At 44.4% G+C, this 18,072-nt stretch overlaps 1 protein-coding gene across 1 annotated transcript in view; it reads left to right on the forward strand.

Moving 5' to 3' along the window:
- The window catches only part of TMEM132C (transmembrane protein 132C), a 401,819-nt gene that overhangs the window by 198,778 nt on the left and 184,969 nt on the right, over positions 1-18,072 (forward strand). Inside the window, exon 3 of the mRNA XM_029571347.1 lies at positions 2,065-2,211. Within this exon, the coding sequence (XP_029427207.1) occupies positions 2,065-2,211 (147 nt within the window). The remainder of the gene's footprint in view (positions 1-2,064; positions 2,212-18,072) is intronic.

An 18,072-nucleotide genomic window follows, 5' to 3' on the forward strand; every position in this document is an offset into this window, starting at 1 on the left:
AAATTTGGCTGGACACACGCAAGTGCTAGATGCCCACACATCTCTTGATTTTGTCACGCATCCAGCTTTTAAAATTCACCTTTGAGATTATAAAGAGGTTTTTCCTGGGGCTATGGTTATTTATATCTATTTTTAAACAATTTATTTATTTGGAGGTCTATATTCAGACAGTCCAGATAGCAAAGTTATCCGGATAAACTTATCCGGCTAACTTTGGAGGCAGATTCAACAATGCAGTCACACTATTGAATATAGCTGGCTACCTTTAGGACAGCTCTTTAACTCGACCAGACTTAGCCGGCTAATTCATCGGGCTAACTCTGAATATTGGACTTAGCCAGTTAACTTAGCTGGCTAACTCCTCCCAATTGCACCCCTGGACCGCTCCTAAATTATACAGCTAAATTCTAAGAGACGGATTTTAAAAGCCCTACGCGTGCCGGGCCTATTTTAAAAAGGCCTGGTAACGCACGTAAAGCCCTGGGGCTTGCAAAAAGGGGTGATCCGGGGGCGGGGCATGGGCAGGGTGGGTGGTCCGGGGTGGGGCCAGAGGCCTCTGACAAAGCAGCCATTTGCCACTGTGTCGGAGGATCGTGTGCCGGCAGGCACAAAAGGTTAAATACAAATTTTGGAGGGGGGTTAGAGTAGGGCTGGGGGGGAACGGTTAGGGGAAGGGGTGGAAAGGTTAGATTAGGGGGAAGGGAACGGGGGAAGCCTGCGGGCGTCGGCATGCGCAAGGTGCACTAGTGTGAACCCCCTTGCGCGTGCCGACCCCCAAATTTATAACTTATGTGCACCTGCGCACGTAAGTTATGAAATCGGGCGTACATGTGTGCTCGCCGGGTAGCGTGTGCACATGTATGCCCGCACGCAGGTCTTAAAATTTACCCCTAATCTCCTAACTTATTAACCAGCTAGAATTTAGCCGGATAAAGGCTGGATATAGCCAGGTAAGTCATTTAGATAGATAACTGTTACATTATGGGCCAGATTTTCAAAGGGGTACGCGAGTACCCCCCGAAAACATGGCCGAAGCACTCCCTGCGCGCGCCGAGCCTATGTTGAGTAGGCTCAGCGGCGCGCGCAAGCCCCGGGATGCGCGTGGTGCGGTGGCGCATCATTTGGGGGCGGGGCTGCGGGCGTGGTTCCGGCCCGGGGGCGTGGCCGAGGCCTCTGAAACGGCTTGTGGGCCTGGGAATCGCATGCCGGCAGCCGACCCGGTGTGCGCAAGTTACGCCTGCTTCGGGCAGGCGTAACTTGTACAACGAGGTGGGGGGGTTTAGATAGGGCTAGGGGTGTGGGTTAGGGAGGGGAAGGTGGGGGGAGGCGGAAGGAAAGTTCCCTCCGAGGCCGCTCCGATTTTGGAGCGGCCTCGGAGGGAATGGAGGCAGACTGCGCGGCTCGGCGCACACAGACTGCTGATTTTGGGCAGCCTTGCACGCGCCAACCCCGGATTTTAATGGATACGCGCGGCTATGCGCGTATCTATTAAAATCCTGCGTACTCTTGTTTGCGCCCGGTGCGCGAACAAAAGTACGCACGGGCGCAGATTTATAAAATCTACCCCTGACTGTCTAAATGTTTTTTTTAATATGGACCTCCTTATTTATATTTAGGACAGAGAAGGGTGGACAGCGCACATAGAATTGAATTTCCCAATCTAACCACAATGTTTTGTCCTCATCCTGCTGCTTGCAGAAACATCAGGGCAAAGCATACAGTTATTTGTGCCCGCATACCTTTAAAATGAAACTTCCCAGATACCTGTACACTTTGTGGCAATGCAGGCTACTGGAAATTACCTCAACCAAAGGAGGATATAATTGCCCCTAGAGAAATAAAATGTATATTTAGTACCAAAGCTGCTTCTGCATAGTCTTTGTTATAGGATTCACTAAGCTTGTTTCCCACAGATACAGAATGGGAGAAAATGATTCTGCTCTCTAGCCTACAAAACGTGAATCCTTTCCCCCATGCGTCTAGCTGCAGCAAACTGTTCCTGAGTCATGAAGGCCATCACAATTGCCTTGTAACCTACATTTTTCTACTGGTTGCCTCCAACAGGGCCAAGGTGAAGAGGGGTGTGAATATTCTCAGTGCAAAGACCAACGAACCGCGGCAATGGGATATACAGCAGGACATTGGGAATGGTGGTAAATACTCAACCACCACGGTTCACTGTCGACGGATAGCTCCAAGTTCAAGGAACAGGTAAGGTGGCTGAAGTTCTCAGCAACATTAAACTCAAAATGTAAGCCTGCAGTACAGTCAGTATTTTAAAGGACTGACTACTTCACAGCATGGAAATCTGGTGATAATGTAAAGTTTTTTAGCATTTACAAGCCTGCAATAGTGTCCTTTTACGTAAAATTCCTCCATTAAAGCTTGTAGATGTGCCCAGAGCGTCTGTATCATAATTTTTTCCAGCAAGTTCATGGCATTCGTTTCTCCTGTTGATGACTTTGGTTTTCTTACCCTAATGTCTTAAGGTGATGATCCAACAAGTCACCATTTGGGTTTTGCTAATTGGTATCAGGTTATCATTCACCTTTCTCAGCCTCATCCAGGGATACAACAGTAATAATGTGGAAAGGAAGAAATTGGAACTTTTATATCATGTTCCTCTGGGTTGCCATTTTTTTTTTTTTTTGGTGGGAGCCGGGTTGGAGAGTTTTTTATTTTTTTATTTTTTTATATTTTGTTTCAAAGGTGATGCTTGGTTTAGACAGCATGCAACTGGTTTATTTGCTGTATGGGTGATGAAACAGTATGCATCTAGGGCAATAAGGATATTGTACTCTGGTTTCTAAAGAGTTTATCCCATTGTGTATCTGATATTTCTTGATTTTTTTTTTTTTTGAAGATTTTGCATAGTGCTTTTAACCAAATCTCTTAAACGGTGGTAAAATCAATATAACAGTAACAGGATCCTGATCACCAGGATCAATAGTGCACATTCTCAGTTGCATTCCTGTTAGTGCCTGCTACAGGAGTTCCAATATCGTGAAACCTAGCTGTCTTATTACAGAGAGAAAATCATTGCTCAATTACGCTCTGCTCTTCACAAATAATTTCCAACAGGATTCTTTTAAACTTTCCACTCACCATCAGTGAGGGTGAGAATGGTCCAGACCCTGCAGGATGTGTGAATAAATATGAGTCAGGCAGTTTGATCTTCCCTCTCCCCAATGTAAGGGATTTTTCAATGGTTCCAGTTCCTCATTTCAAAAAGGAACAGACCTTAACTTCCATGCTAGCTTGAATGCAAGCCACAAGCCTGCAGAAGGACTCTTAAGGGCTAAAGGCATAACGTCTAAACCTCAGCCAAGGAAAAGAAATACTCCCATCTGCTCTTCTTAGACACAACATTCATGGCCAACTCCCCTCCTAAATCGTTAATGTGGCAAGAATCTGAAGGTCACAAGGAGACGGTCAACCTGCACTGGATTACAGCTTCTCTGTATCCTCTGATGGCCATGTTAAGTTATTCTACAAAACTTTAACACTGCAGATCTCCCTTCATCAGCACCATATGACGTTAATTGATTCCTGTCAGAAAGCGGCTTCCATAATGCCCAAAAGAAAAAGAACATTGCCAATATGTTCTCAAACCATGGGGAATCTGCGCTTCAGAAAATTACAAGAACGCTTTGAATGTAGGTCATGCTTATAAACTTTGTGCACTTGTAAGGGGGAAAAAGTGCACAAATTAATTTTTTACTTACATTCCTTCCATCTGCTCTCTTAGAACTGTTACATCTCTTTTCAGACGCATTTGTAACCTCATTTTTACCCATTTGTCCTATCATTAGCTCAGTATTCTTCAGTCAACACCATGTGAGAACAATTAAGTGAATTGTAGAGTGCTCAGGGAATGGCAATTAGAATTTGCAGAACAAAAAAAATTCTGTTGAGGAAGTTGAATTTACAGATTTTTGGGGCATGGAAGATGTGGGGTTCCACCTCCAAACTATGGGTGGCTCAAGTCCCTAGAGAACCTTGTGATGGACTGAACTTCTGCCTCCCACCAGCAGGTGTCAGTATGTTTCCCTGGCTAGTTTGTTTGCTCAAACCAGCTCTATGGTACCCATTTTCTTTGTGCGTGTGGGGGGGATTTTGTTTCCTGGTTTACTGTCAGGCCGATGCAATATCAGCACGTAAAAAACGTGCGTCCAAACCGGGAGCATATTTTTTGAACGCGCGCACATCCAGCTGTCCTAGGCACTCGATGCGATAGGAAAATGAGCTGCCGCACCAAAAGGGACACGTAATAGGTAGTGCGTCCCTAGCACTCTCTGCATCGGTGCCCAGAAGTGGCTGTGCGTCTAGAACAGCCCGGCCAGAGCTCCCTCCCCATCACCGGCAGGGCTGTTCCTGATTGGTCCTTTTCACTGACACTTGGTCAGCTCTCTGTGTCTTTCATCTTTGGAGCAGAGATAGCATGCCACAAACCAAATAGCAACAGACTCAAAGCAAAACCATGATGGCTGTTAACCAGAGAGTGAGAGCAGAAAGTATACGTTTGCCTTTCCAACTTTATTTGTTTAGTTTTTCCCTTGGTTTTTTTTTTTTTTTAGTTCTGTCTTTTAGGGCATCAGAGAGCCATTGCTGTGTCTCTTTTTAACATCATGGTAGCGTCCAAGGTGCCAGCCGGAGCCATCTGCCCGCATCGGCCAGCTGCACGCTAGACTGGCCTCTTTTCTAGGGCAGAGACGTATCCAGTTGTGAGGATCTTTTCCCCCCCAGGAAGATTTTCTAAGGGCTCGTTTTATCTGACTTGCTCATGCAGGCAGGCGCTTGAGGAGGAGAGAGCTCTTTCTCCTTTATTCTGAAGGGAGGAAACAGTTTATCTTCAGGCGTAGCCGCAGTGGGCATCCGTACAGAAGTTGTCGTCATCGTCCATACTGGTTGATGCCGCAAGGTTTATGAAGGCCCTTCCATGTAATCTTGTCAGAGGTTTATTGTTCTTTGTTTTTCTTCATTGGCACCACTGCCCCATGGCGCAGTGCTGAAGGGCTCCACAGTCAGTCTCTATGTAAGGCACACAGTGGACTTAGCGGGGGTGCCACGGTGGATTAGGGAGTGCTGTTAATGTTGCACGACTGCAATAGGTACAGCATTTGGTCACCTAGGATAGTGGAAGATCCATTTACACCGGTGCTATGCCACGTGATGTTGACCCTTCCTTGGGGAAACACCGGCATGTCAGAATAACCACCAGGGCTCGTGCAGTCTCAGTGTAAGCCCAGGACAGGAAAACAGTTTCTCTAAAGGCTTGCAGAAAACCAGCACGTTGACTGGCTAAAAACAAGAACCAAGATACAGACGCTTATCTGTGAAGATGTTTATGTAAAAGATAAATCCAGCAAGAGCTGAGCATAATGGTAAACTGTAGAGGGAATGCAAAAAACTGAAAATGCTCCTTGTAGAATCCAGTGAGCCTAGAGTGATGTTAACATTTCTCAGGAACAGATGCATAGCTTCGGTCATGGAAAAGACAAAGTAGCCCGTACTAGACGTGATTCACAGTGGGTGCAAGTCCAAGTTCCTGCTCTGATGAGCAGAACTCTGGAATTTGTTGCCAGGGGATGTGGTTAGTGCAGTTAGTATAGCTGTGTTTAAAAAAGGATTGGATAAGTTCTTGGAGGAGAAATCCATTACCTGCTATTAAGTTGACTTAGAAAATAGCCATTGCCATTAGCAATGGTTACATGGAATAGACTTAGTTTTTGGGTACTTGCCAGGTTCTTATGGCCTGGATTGGCCACTGTTGGAGACAGGATGCTGGGCTTGATGGACCCTTGGTCTGACCCAGTATGGCATGTTCTTATGTTCTTAGTAAGTTATGCTAGCCGGCCTGCTACCGGCGCGCACTTCCCCAGGACAGGATCGAATGGTGCTGTCCCGCCCCTGCCCCCCCAGCCCATCCCTTTGGAGTGGCCTGTCACTTCAGCGCATAACTGGGGTTACGCACATGGCTGGGCCCTTCCAAAAATACGCAGCACATGCAAGGCCCGGCCACTCAAGTAACCCCCATTATTTATGCGTGTGGCCCTTTTAAAATCGGGCCGTGTCAAAATCTTTATTTAGCCAGCTAACTTCTGATTTATCCAGCTAAATGCTTTTGAATATGGACCTCTCCATATTCTAGAAGCTGTGAATGGATGAGGGACCTGCATTACAAAGAAAAGTTAAGTTAAAAGTCATGTTTTATTGTAGCGTGTAAGTCACAGGAAACCCAGGAGCAAGGTGAAACAAATCCCAATGTGAGCAGGCCTGGATCTGAGTTATTTCACTAGCAAACCAGAGGGCAATTTCTCAAAGCCATTTCCTCGGATAAAACAGTGCTTTTACCTATGAAAATTGCCCGCCCTGTGTGCAAAATCACGAACGTTGTGCCACTGCACGCATAATTTTGTCTGTGATGAAAGGAGTTCCCGGGGGCAAGGTTGGGAAGGGTCTTGCAGGTGCATGCATACGTTGTCCTGGAAAAGGTATCCGCACAAGAAGCACGTGCAAAGTTGTGTGGGGTTGCCCTTTAACAATTAGTGCAAAGTCTGTGAGTGAAAAATGCCTGCTGACTTTGCACTTTTGTGAAAGGTTCAAAAAATGCTCCTCGTGATAACACAGAGGCCAAAGTTAAAAGAAAAGAAAATCTAAAATGTGAATTTTGAAACCGGCACAAGGGCACACGTGTCAGGACATGGCTATTTTATAACTTACGTGCACATGTGTGCGCATGTTATAAAATAGGCTGGCCGCGCGCACAACTGGACATGCGCCTGTGCATGCAAAAGCCACTTCTACCGCATAACTGGGGGAATTTCAAAAGCGACGCACGCCGAAGCATCAGCCAATTTTAGCAGTTCATTCCCAGTTTGCCCAGTTACCAGCTAGGTCATCCAACCCCCCACACACCCCCCCTGGTTTGATAGCCTGTATACCCCTCAGTTAGGCCAGACCCTTTAAATCCCTCTGAAAGGGCTCGTTTTTTGGGGGGTTTTTAACTTGCACACCATCCATAGCAGAAGTGAAGTTACAAGGCAGGGGACCTCGGCACGCACCAGACTGCGTAAATTTCTGGTTAAAGTTCCGAAACGCCCATGCCCCACCCAGACTATGCCCATTCCCCGCCCGGATCACACCCATGCCCCGCCCCTTTTTTGAGGCGTTCCGAGGTGTGTGTGCAGCACCAGTTACATTCATATCCAGGTGGCTTTTAAAATCCACCTGCCAGTCTGACATATTCGCAATCCCCTACTTTCAGCGCATGTCAAGCTTTTTAAAATTCATCTTAAAGCACCTAAATTTAAGCACATACTGTAAGCTAGGAGCCTAATTTCAGCCAAATAGGTGCCTAGATTTTAGAAACATTGGTGCCCAAATTCACCATCTGTACCTGCTCTTCACTTACCTAACCTAACTTTAGGCTCCTGAGTTAGACACTTTGCACTAGAAATCAACACTGACCTCGTTGCCCCAATCTGACTCTTTCCCTGGCCCCACCTACATTTTTAGCCTCCTAAATTTAAGTGCCTAGTAAAAACAGGCACCTACACTTAGATGCTCAAATCTAGGTGCCTTACATCTTAAGTTATGTGCCTCGATCTTTGGAATATCAGTCTCGTGGCAGAAGATGACACAGAAGGACCATCCAGTTCGTCTTCCTCCTTAGGTTTTCTACCATTTTGACTGGATGAGTGTAAAAATTCCTGTACTAGACCACCATGTCCGTGTCCGCCCCAAGCACGTCTGAATTCCATCACCTCTGCTGGCCGGCTGGCTATGCCAGACCTTGTCATCTTGCTCTTGGGTTCTTACAAGTGTCCCCTACTTAATCCAACATCCAGGCCCCTTTCATTTCTTACCACCCACTGCAGACTTCTCAAGCTTTGTGACCTCATCAGATTGAGTCAATCATCAACAATGCCCTAGGGGGTGGGACAATGGGAGCCCAGCATGATTGAAAGCGGGCGATTTAGGAAGATCAAAAGAAAGCTGGAGAATGGGAGAAAAGGCTGGAAAATCCAGAAACAAAAGAAAGTTTCATTTTAGATGCTTATCAAAGGTTTGCAAAATGGGGGTTGTGAGGAGGCTGTGGCACTTCTTCCTTCACGTATTCACCGATGAGCTCCAATAAGGCTCTTTTTTTTTTTTTTTTTTTTAACCACAAAAGAGCTGCTTTATCCACTGTCTCTTAGCACATTCGATTATCTCAACTGGTGTGTGTGTGCCGCCTTCTTGCTCGTAAAGACATATCGTACAAAGGGAGGCCTAACCAATTTATTCTAAAAGCAGCTACATCTGCTGGAGCCATAAACAGCTGAGTTCAGTGACGGGGCATCGTACAGCTGAACGGCTCCGCTTTTGCCAGCGGTTTACACTGCAGGGAGTGAGCATAAATCAGTCGGGCAGAAAAGGGCATGGACATTAAATGAAAGTATATCCGTCTTAAATAGGACTGAATAAGGTAACCATCAATATTCATTTAAGCAGCTTGAATTGTGTGCCCTGTGCACATAGGTGCACAACTGACATAAAGCACTCCCCATTGAGAATGCCCATTCCAGCTGCACCGGCCGAGAGAGTTACACCATAAAATGAGATGCGCCAGCCACTGTTCTGAAAACTCATAGCTAAAACAGCATTTATTTTTTTTGTACCGGTGCTGGAATCCAGCTAGGTCATGCTATGGAAAGCATAAGAACATAAGAAATTGCCATGCTGGGTCAGACCAAGGGTCCATCAAGCCCAGCTTCCTGTTTCCAACAGAGGCCAAAACCAGGCCACAAGAACCTGGCAATTACCCAAACACTAAGTAGATCCCATGCTACTGATGCAATTAATAGCAGTGGCTATTCCCTAAATAAAATTGATTAATAGCCGTTAATGGACTTCTCCTCCCAGCTACACTAACTGCACTAACCACATCCTCTGGCAACAACTCCAGAGCTTTATTGTGCGTTGAATGAAAAAGAATTTTCTCCGATTAGTCTTAAATGTGCTACTTGCTAACTTCATGGAATGCCCCCTAGTCCTTCTATTATTCGAAAGTGTAAATAACCGAGTCACATCTACTCGTTCAAGACCTCTCATGATATTAAAGACCTCTATCATATCCCCCCTCAGCAGTCTCTTCTCCAAGCTGAACAGCCCTAACCTCTTCAGCCTTTCCTCATAGGGGAGCTGTTCCATCCCCTTTATCATTTTGGTTTCCCTTCTCTGTACCTTCTCCATCGCAACTATATCTTTTTTGAGAAGCGGCGACCAGAATTGTACATAATATGTGCACCGTGAACCAGAAACTAGGTAAGTATTTTCACTTGTACATATTATCCCTTCTATAGGATGGGGATCTTCAGGACTGTCTCTGGGCTAGACAGCACCCTGGGCAGTTGGGAGGAAAGGCGGGTAGGGGTTCCATCCTCTGAGGTCACTGCCGGAGGGGGCGGGGATCCCCTTTCTGATGATGCAGTGTTCTGTCCCCTCCCCCCTTGCAATGACATGGTTGCAGGAGTTCCCATCCTCCACTGCTGTAATGACGGCAACTGCCATGGCACGGCACCCCATGTCTTCTGACGGCCCTGAGGATCTCAATTGATCCAGCATCCAGTGAAAGCTTCCATGAGTTTATAAGCATCTCCCTTGTAAAGCACATTGGCGCCTATATGGTAAAGTTTCCATGGCCCTTTTACAAGTGCTAAAATTAGCAGGAACTACCCCTGAAGTTTTCTCCTGGTGCATGGAAGAATCCCCCCTCCCCTCCCCTCAGGTGCATAAACACATCCCCATAGAACTCCCACTCCCTCCCCCCCTTCAGAAAGGGGCCTTACCAGTCCAGAGTGGCAGGAGAGCCCTAGTGCATGCACCGCAGTGTCAGTCGCATGCTCCTGCTAGGGGCGCTTGACTGCCATGACATTAAGGGGTAGATTTTATAAATCTACGCCCGCGCGTACTTTTGTTCGCGGGATTTTATAAGATATGCGCGTAGCCGCGCTTATCTTATAAAATCCAGGGTCGGCGCACGCAAGGGGGTGCACATTTGTGCACCTTGCGTGCGCCGAGCCCTGCGCGCGCTGCCCGTTCCCTCCGAGGCCGCTCCAAAATCGGAGCGGCCTCAGAGGGAACTTTCCTTCCACCCCCCCCGGCACCTTGCTCTCCCTTCCCCTACCTAACCCACTCCCCGGCCCTATCTAAAACCCCACCACCACCTGTGTTTTAAAAGTTACGCCTGCCAGAAGCAGGTGTAACTCGCGCGCACCAGCGGGCTGCTGGCGCGCGATTCCCCGGCCCGGGACCCGTTTCGGAGGCCTCCGCCATGCCCCCGGGCCGGCACCACGCCCCCGACACTTCCCCCGACACGCCCCACTAGCGAAGCCCCGGGATTTACGCGCGTCCCGGGGCTTGCGCGCGCCGCCGAGCCTATGCAAAATAGGCTCGGCAGCGCGCAGGGGGGGGGGGTTTAAAAGGGTTACGCGCGTAACCCTTTTAAAATCCGGCCCTTAATGTGCAGATGCTGTGAAGCAGGCAAAGAGCTCAAACACCGATAAACATTGGCACTGGGTACTGCACAATTTTTTTTTGGGGGGGGGGGGAGTTTTGACAAAGTGGTTTGGTTCGGTTTCATCAATCTTGTGGGTTTCTTGTTAAACTAGTTAGCAAACATTTTGCTAATATGTGTTTACTTCCTTTATAAACTATCCAGCGATGCTGCGCACCCGTTCCTGCTCTGCAAAATATTTCATTACAGCAAAATAGATTTCTTTAAAATCACATTATATTTCGTCCCCCCCCCCTTTTTTTTTAGCTTTATATTATGGGGACTTTACTGACTAAAACAGAGCGAGAACCTTTTTTTTTCTCCTCCATTTGTCAGTGCAGTTTTTGATGGCTGTAACGCTTGGTAGAACTCAACAAGAGGTAGGAAAGGAAATGGAAATTCTGTGGAACTGTAACGCTGAGAGTTGTTATGGAACAAAAGTTTGCACGTAACCTGGGGTTTCGATCAAAGGAAGCAAAAACAGAGGTTTTAGGAATGTGATTGAGAGTTTACTGTGAAACTGTATCGTACGATGCATTTTAATCCGTGCAGCAGATGCCAAAATGCATTTAAAAATGTATTGCTGTCCTTGGTTTACCAGAGACAGGATGTATCTAAGCCTCTAAGTGCCATGGAATTACTGCGTTTGTTGGTTTATCTGTGCCGTCTTTCTGAAGCTATTGGTCAGTCTAACAGCTTTTTAAGCAAGCTTGAGAACTGATGCAGAAACAGCCCTGGGGGCCATAATCAATAAAGCTTTTTTATTGTATTTATTTATTTATTTATTTAAGGTTTTTCTTAACCGACATTTGTCAGTGACATCATGCCAGTTTATATGGAACAAGGGTAACAAAGTCGGAAAATCAGTTACAAAAAACAGGGGAGCAAGGAACTGGGAGTTGCGAAAGAAAAAAGCATGTAGAAAAGAGGGAAAAGCAAACGAACTGTAATATGAAAGACTGATACAGTAGGATGTACCAGAGGCATATAACAATAGAAAACATATATACATGTCATGTTTCCAGACCTTAGGTGGCATGTGGCAGCAAAATGGCACAGTCAGTATTATACACATAGGCACAGAACAGGGAAAAGTCCTGATCTGAATAAGGCTCAGAGAGGGGGAGTAATGATGGTGACACAGTTCCGTCTCCTGTGCAGCTTCTCTGCCAGCAGAGGTCATCAGTGAGTCTCACTCAAAGCTTCTCTAGCCACCTGCTTGCTGATCACATGATATGGCAGTTCCAGCCCTACTTAATCTAGCCTGTCCATTCCCTTCTGGCCTCTTCATCAAGTCACATTGGCTCCTTGACTTGGCCATTGGTGCTTCCCACCTTGTGGCCTACCTAGACCTCCTGCCTTGCCTTGCCTATCTTGGTCTCCTGCCTTGCCTTGTGGCCTTCCAGGCCTTCCTGCTTCACTCTGTGGCTTTCTGGATCTCTCTGCCTTGCTCTATGACGTTCTGCCTTGCTAAGTGGCCTCCTGGGCCTTCCTGTCCTGCCTTGTGGCCTTTGGGCCTTCTAGGGTCTCCTAGCCATCCTTGTTCTCTGTTTGGGCCTTCCTGTTTATTATTGTTTGTTCTGTCTAGTCCTGTCCTTGGCAAGTCCTTGCCTAGTCTTGTCTTGTCCTGACCAATCCAGTCCTTGTCCTGTCCTGTCCAGTTCAGCCCCTTCCTGCCTCTGTTCCAGTCTAGTCTACCTTGCCTCCAGGCCAGCAAGCCTTGCCTCTGCTTCCAGTCTGGTATCCAGTGTGTGTGTCTCTAGCCGTAGCTTGCTCTTGGACTCCAGTTGGTGCCTCCTGCCCTGTCTTAGGAGCTGGATATAGGCAGGAACCAATCTGCCAACTTGTGTCTCCACTTCCTGCTTTGCCATCATGATGTTCTCCAGAAGGAAAGTCCTACTGGTCTCCAAAACCTGTGGGCTCAACCCAAGGGGGAAGGATCTGGTTAGGCAGAAGGCGATCTCTTGCCCTGCCCAGCAGTCCTGTCAGTTCTGCAAGGGTGATCCCAGCCTGTCAGACCACAACAGACTGCAAGATGCTCTTCTGTAATTAATGACAACTCTGCCAAATCTAAAACAGTAGGTAGAGAGGAAGGAGCAAAATGTGCCCTATGCATTTTGAGGTATATTCATGGTGAAAATGATTTTAAATAGCATCTCATTCATTTTCAGTTTCCAGGCTGCCAATTAATGGACTGTACTGAGAGCAGCATATTGCCAATGATAATTTTACTGTGGCATCTGAGTGACCTCATTAGACGCTGAATCCATTCCAATTTCAGTCAGTTGTAGGAAACAGGTAGTTAGTGACAATGTTGCCTCGTTAATGCTGGCTGCGCTGCTAGCCAAAGCCTATTGACAGATTGGTGAGAAAAACTGTGTGGACCTGTAGTCTGCACTGTAAAGAACAACAATACAAATCTGCAGTATCTGCTTTTTACCTTCCTAAGGCCTCCCTATTCCCCCTCAACAGTGTGATTTGATTTATTTATTTATTTATTTTTATTTAACTTTTTTATATACCAACATTCAAGACGGTGGTCCCATCATGCTGGTTCACAAGAAACAGGGGTGTAATTAAAATAAACTTTATAGTTTATTTATAGTTTTTATATAGATTTATAGTTTTTTGTTTGGAAACTGGGATTAAATGGCTATTTTTGGAATAGAACTGATATTTAGAGATGTGCATCATTTTGTTTTTCGGTTCAGGATTCATTTTCGGACCCCCGTGGGAAATTTCGCTTTTCCCATGATTCGTTTTTTTTGGGTTGGTTTTTTTTTTTCTCTTTTTGATCTTAGTGCGCACTAACATGACTTAGTGCACACTAACATGGAGTCATGTTAGTGTGCACTACCTAGTTTTCTGATTCTGGAGTTAGTGCGCCCTAATAGGACTTAGGGTGCACTAACTGGTTGTTAGTGTGACATGGGGGGCAGTTCGTTAGCTGGAGGAATGATTCTCATTCCCATTGGCCGTTTCCTTCTAAAGAAACAGTAAGGAGACAGCCAATGGGAATGCAGAACCATACCTCTAGCTAACGAACTACTCCCCAATTGACACATTTTGTAACTTATTGGTAACATTTTTTGTTAGTGCGCACTAACTTTAGTTAGTGAGCCCTAAGTCCTATTAGGGCGCACTAACTCTGAAATTAGAAAACTAGGTAGTGTGTACTAACTGGACTTAATGTGCACTAACATAGAGTTAGTGCGCTGTAAGCCCTGTTAGGGCGCACTAAGCCTGCAACTTTGTTAGTGCACACTAACGGGACTTAGTACGCACTAACACGAATTTTTCCGAATTATCAGAAAAATTCCTTTCATATATCGGTTTTCCCGAACTATGACGAATTAGATAATTTAGTTGAAATTGTCTAATTCATTGAAAACGAATACTCATTTAAAACACAACACACAACATACTGTTGTGTGTTGTGTTTTAAATTTAATATCCTGTATTATTTATACACTTTTCTGCCATTTTATTGTGGGTTTACTGGGCTTATCTCTAATTTGCAATGTGTTTATGGTATGTGTTTGTTCGTTGCCTTAAGCCTGTTGAATAGATGGCTGATTAATAGGAGAAATACTGTTACCAACCATTGTAGGATGAAATTAAATCTGATTTAAGAACTGCCCTATGGTATGTTGTGCAGGAGATCTTCAGTCAGTAGTGTGTTTTAATGCAGTCAAAAAGTCAGTGTCATTTCAAACCAGTCCAATGTTCATTGAACTGACTGGCACTTTTTTTTTTACTATGTTCATTTTAATATTCTCTGGTACTCTATATTATTTTTGAAATAATACTTATACTATATATCACTGTAAAAAATCCCCAGAATCTTTAATTTTTAAACCAGAATCTTTATACAAGTATCAAAGTATAGCTGTAAAACTGAATTCTGTAAAATTATTGCAAAAACTGTGTGTTCACTAAGGACCCTCTTTCTATGAAAGTGTTAAGAATAAATCAGCAGGGTTTGCAAGCATTAGCTGGCTAGAAGCAAAAGGGGGTTTTTTTGTTTGTTTTTTAAAGCAACTTATTTGCCTGATCTGACACCATTACTCTGGCATCAAATGAATGACTCCTTTTGGAAATCCCAACATTGGTTGGTTCCTCTGACTAAGTGTCTTCTTTAATGGTCAGAACACCAGCCTATGAAGATGGTGAAGCTGGGGGCGGTTCTATTATCTACTATTTCCTTGGGACGGGGGGGGTGGGGTCAGGTGAGTTTTAAAAAGGTTTAGTTGCCCAACTTAGCAAACAAGGCAGCGGAATCGGCCCCTTTGAAAATGAACTAGGGCTGAGTGCTTAAATTTAGATGCCTGTTTTTGATAGGTACCTAAATTTAGGTCCTTAAAAAGGGAGCGAAGTTAGGACAGGCAGACAGAGCTAGGTGCTTAGTTCTGATTTTCAGCATTAGTTACTTAAATCTAGGAAAAACAGATTGAAACTTAAATTTAGGCCCCTAAAGCTTATTATTAAAGATTTGTTACCAGCTTGTTCCACTGTAAATGCACACAAAAACATACACAATTAAAAACAATGGTAAAAATAATAGCAATGATCAATCATGCTATCTAGAATAACGTTTCACAAAACCAGACTAAGCTGAGTTAGAACTAAAGTGAAAATTCAAATACCTGCTTAAATGATCCAGGCACCTAGGTAAAGCTATGAATAATATTTGAAAACTGAACCTTCAGAAAGTCACCGAGCACCCTTAATCCTCCTCTTCTCGGCTTGAACAGGAACATTGCAACCATGTGATTAATCTTGTACAGCACCCGTGTATTTTGATGGCTGTATTGTCAGTAAAAAATAGTAAAAATCATCTTGCAGATGACTTTCAAAACACTGACTAGCAGCTGACTGAGGTTGGCCAGTCAGATTAAGCATGTGTTTGCCCAAAATGGGAAAACTCCTTTAGGCCCTATGGGTTCTATCATCATCAAAATATGAGTTGGGGAAAAAAAAAAAAAAGCAAGCTGTGAGCTTCCCCTCTATCTGAGTTCTCAACCTTTTTAAAATCATCTTACTTTTAGAAATCTGTTTACATGAAAACCAGCAAAGTAGTTGCGCAGACTTTTGTAAAGTGCAGCAAATATTTAACAGTGAGGCATTGACAAAAGAAGGAACATACATAGTCCTGAAAACCTGCTCATTTGATAGAAGGATGAAAAGCACATCGCATCTGTGCTACACTGGCCGCTGATAGCATGTGCAGCGAAATTCTAAACTGTCTATGGAAGGCACGTGCCTCTATAAGGACGTCATCGACAAAAGAGATCAGAACAGACATATAACATTTATTTATTTACTTATTTAAGAATTTTATGTACAGACAGTTGTTGGGAACATCTCATCGGTTTACAAGAGAACGAAATGCAGCGAACAGGCTTTACATATAACAAGGAACATGAAAAGATGAATTTCGGGGTACCTGGGCACCGGGAGGAAGAAGAACTACAATATTATACAACTGTTATACCAAAAGCTACGTAAACAGGATTTATATGAAATTGATCCTTCATGGAGATCAGCGCCTGCCCTACCTCCCAGAAGAGCTCTTTAAACATTTGCCCACTGAATGTAGCTGTCATAAAGCTATTTTCTGGTTTGCTTTTAACTAATATTTTTGGAAAGTTAACGGATCTCTCTCATTTTCATGCAGCGTTTTCCCTATATACATTTCAGTGCTCAACGTTTGCTGTATGTATTTTTCTCTATCATTGGTTTTCATCGTCACACCAATCCAAAAAGAAATTTGTATTTAGAGCCGAAGCCTTTTCTTGGCTTGGTTTTCTTGTTGGTTTTCTTGTTGGTTGGTTTTTCTTGTTGGTTTTTCTTGTTGGTTTTCTTGTTGCATGCTATAAACTCATCTTGTTGCCAGAAGAAAATGAAAATGAGGATCCCGTTTCTTTTTTTTGGAAGTCCAACCAGAGCACTTTTGTCAGGAGCTGCGAAAGGTTTCGATCATTGGGAGCTGCCGGTATTCGTAAGTAAAGCACTGGACACAGTCCCAAAGGGGAGATCATTGGATCGTTTTGCTAATCGGGCTTTTTTATGGATCTCTTTGACAGGCAGTCTGTCCTGCCATTTTGCACCTTCCCTAGCGGCAGAGATAATTACTGAGATGTGACCGAACCTACACTTTAATTGCAATCGTGAAAATGTGCACCAGTTCAAAGGAAAAGGGGAGGCAATCTGAGTGACTCAAAGTAGACATTTTGTTGACGGCCACAGTTGAGCTGCTATCTCAGAACCAAGTTCAGGCTTGAATGTGTCAAGTGTCAGGTACAAAACAGATTGTAAGCCCTCTGGGGATAGAGAAATACCTACAGTACCTGAATGTAAACCGGTGTGATATCTCGATTGAGATCGAATGTCGGTATATAAAAATAATAAATAAATAAATAAAATAAGTGTACACTATACTGTATCTTCTTCCCACTATGACGAACAGCGAGATTTATGTTGTGGTCCCTGTTGGCCCTTCATTCATTCTTTTTAAAGTATGTGGCACTATTGGTGGCTAATTGGTTAGCCACAAAAGCCCAGGTAAGTCAGTCTGAATTGATCCCCATGTATGAATAAAAGTACTTTTGAAAATGCTAACTTGTTCTACCTCCTGCAAGCCATTTTGCCTACAGTAACATTTTATCTGATCACGGAAAGAATCTTATAAGAGGGACCAAAACTCTCAATATGATTTTGTAATGTCCCCTTTTCATTAAATACTGGTAAGTCCCTGAAGGGAGCTGGTAGTCCAAGCCCTAGTAGATAAGTGTCCAGATATATAAAAACAGAATTACAGCTGCTAATACTAAAGGTAGCCTAGGTCAGTGTTTCTCAAGCCACTCTGATTTCCAGGAGAGCCACAATGAATATGCATGAGAGAGATTTGCATGCACTGTCTCCACTGCATGCACATCTATCTCATATGTATTCATTGTGGAGACTCCTGAAAACCAGACTGACCGGGCAGGGAACTCCAAAACCAACTTGAGAGCCAGTTAATGGCCATCTCAGTAGAAGCAAGTGATTGTGTTGACAAGGGAACTGATGGAGCTGTCTTCTAACCATTGCAAGAAGGCATGATGAGAATGAGGTTGAAACACAGTAACTGCGGGGAACCTTTATGCTCTCTGTCCGTGCTTTATGGACAATTCCAATTTTATTTTCTCCCAAGCGCATCTGCAGGTGGTTTTAAATGAGATTTAAATCCATTTGGAGGTGAAAACTGTTGAGTTTGAAGTTTAAATAATAAACCAGTCTTGAGACACATTGAGTAAGAAAGCTCACTCAGTGAAGTCTGTGTTTTGCCTCTCAGCTGAACAAATGGAAGACTTAAGATTTTAGTAAAGGTTTCACAGTTTGCACAATTTCTCAATTCCATGGAAAGAGATTCAAAAGAAAATTAAAAATATCCCATGCTGGTAAATTCTACAACATACGATCAGGCCAATTATGTAAGGAAGAGCACCTGCTCTCCCAATGCGCCTCTAGCGCCTCCTTGGCCCAGGAGA

This window comes from Rhinatrema bivittatum, chromosome 11 (assembly GCF_901001135.1).
Source record: "Rhinatrema bivittatum chromosome 11, aRhiBiv1.1, whole genome shotgun sequence".
Lineage (NCBI taxonomy): Eukaryota > Metazoa > Chordata > Amphibia > Gymnophiona > Rhinatrematidae > Rhinatrema > Rhinatrema bivittatum.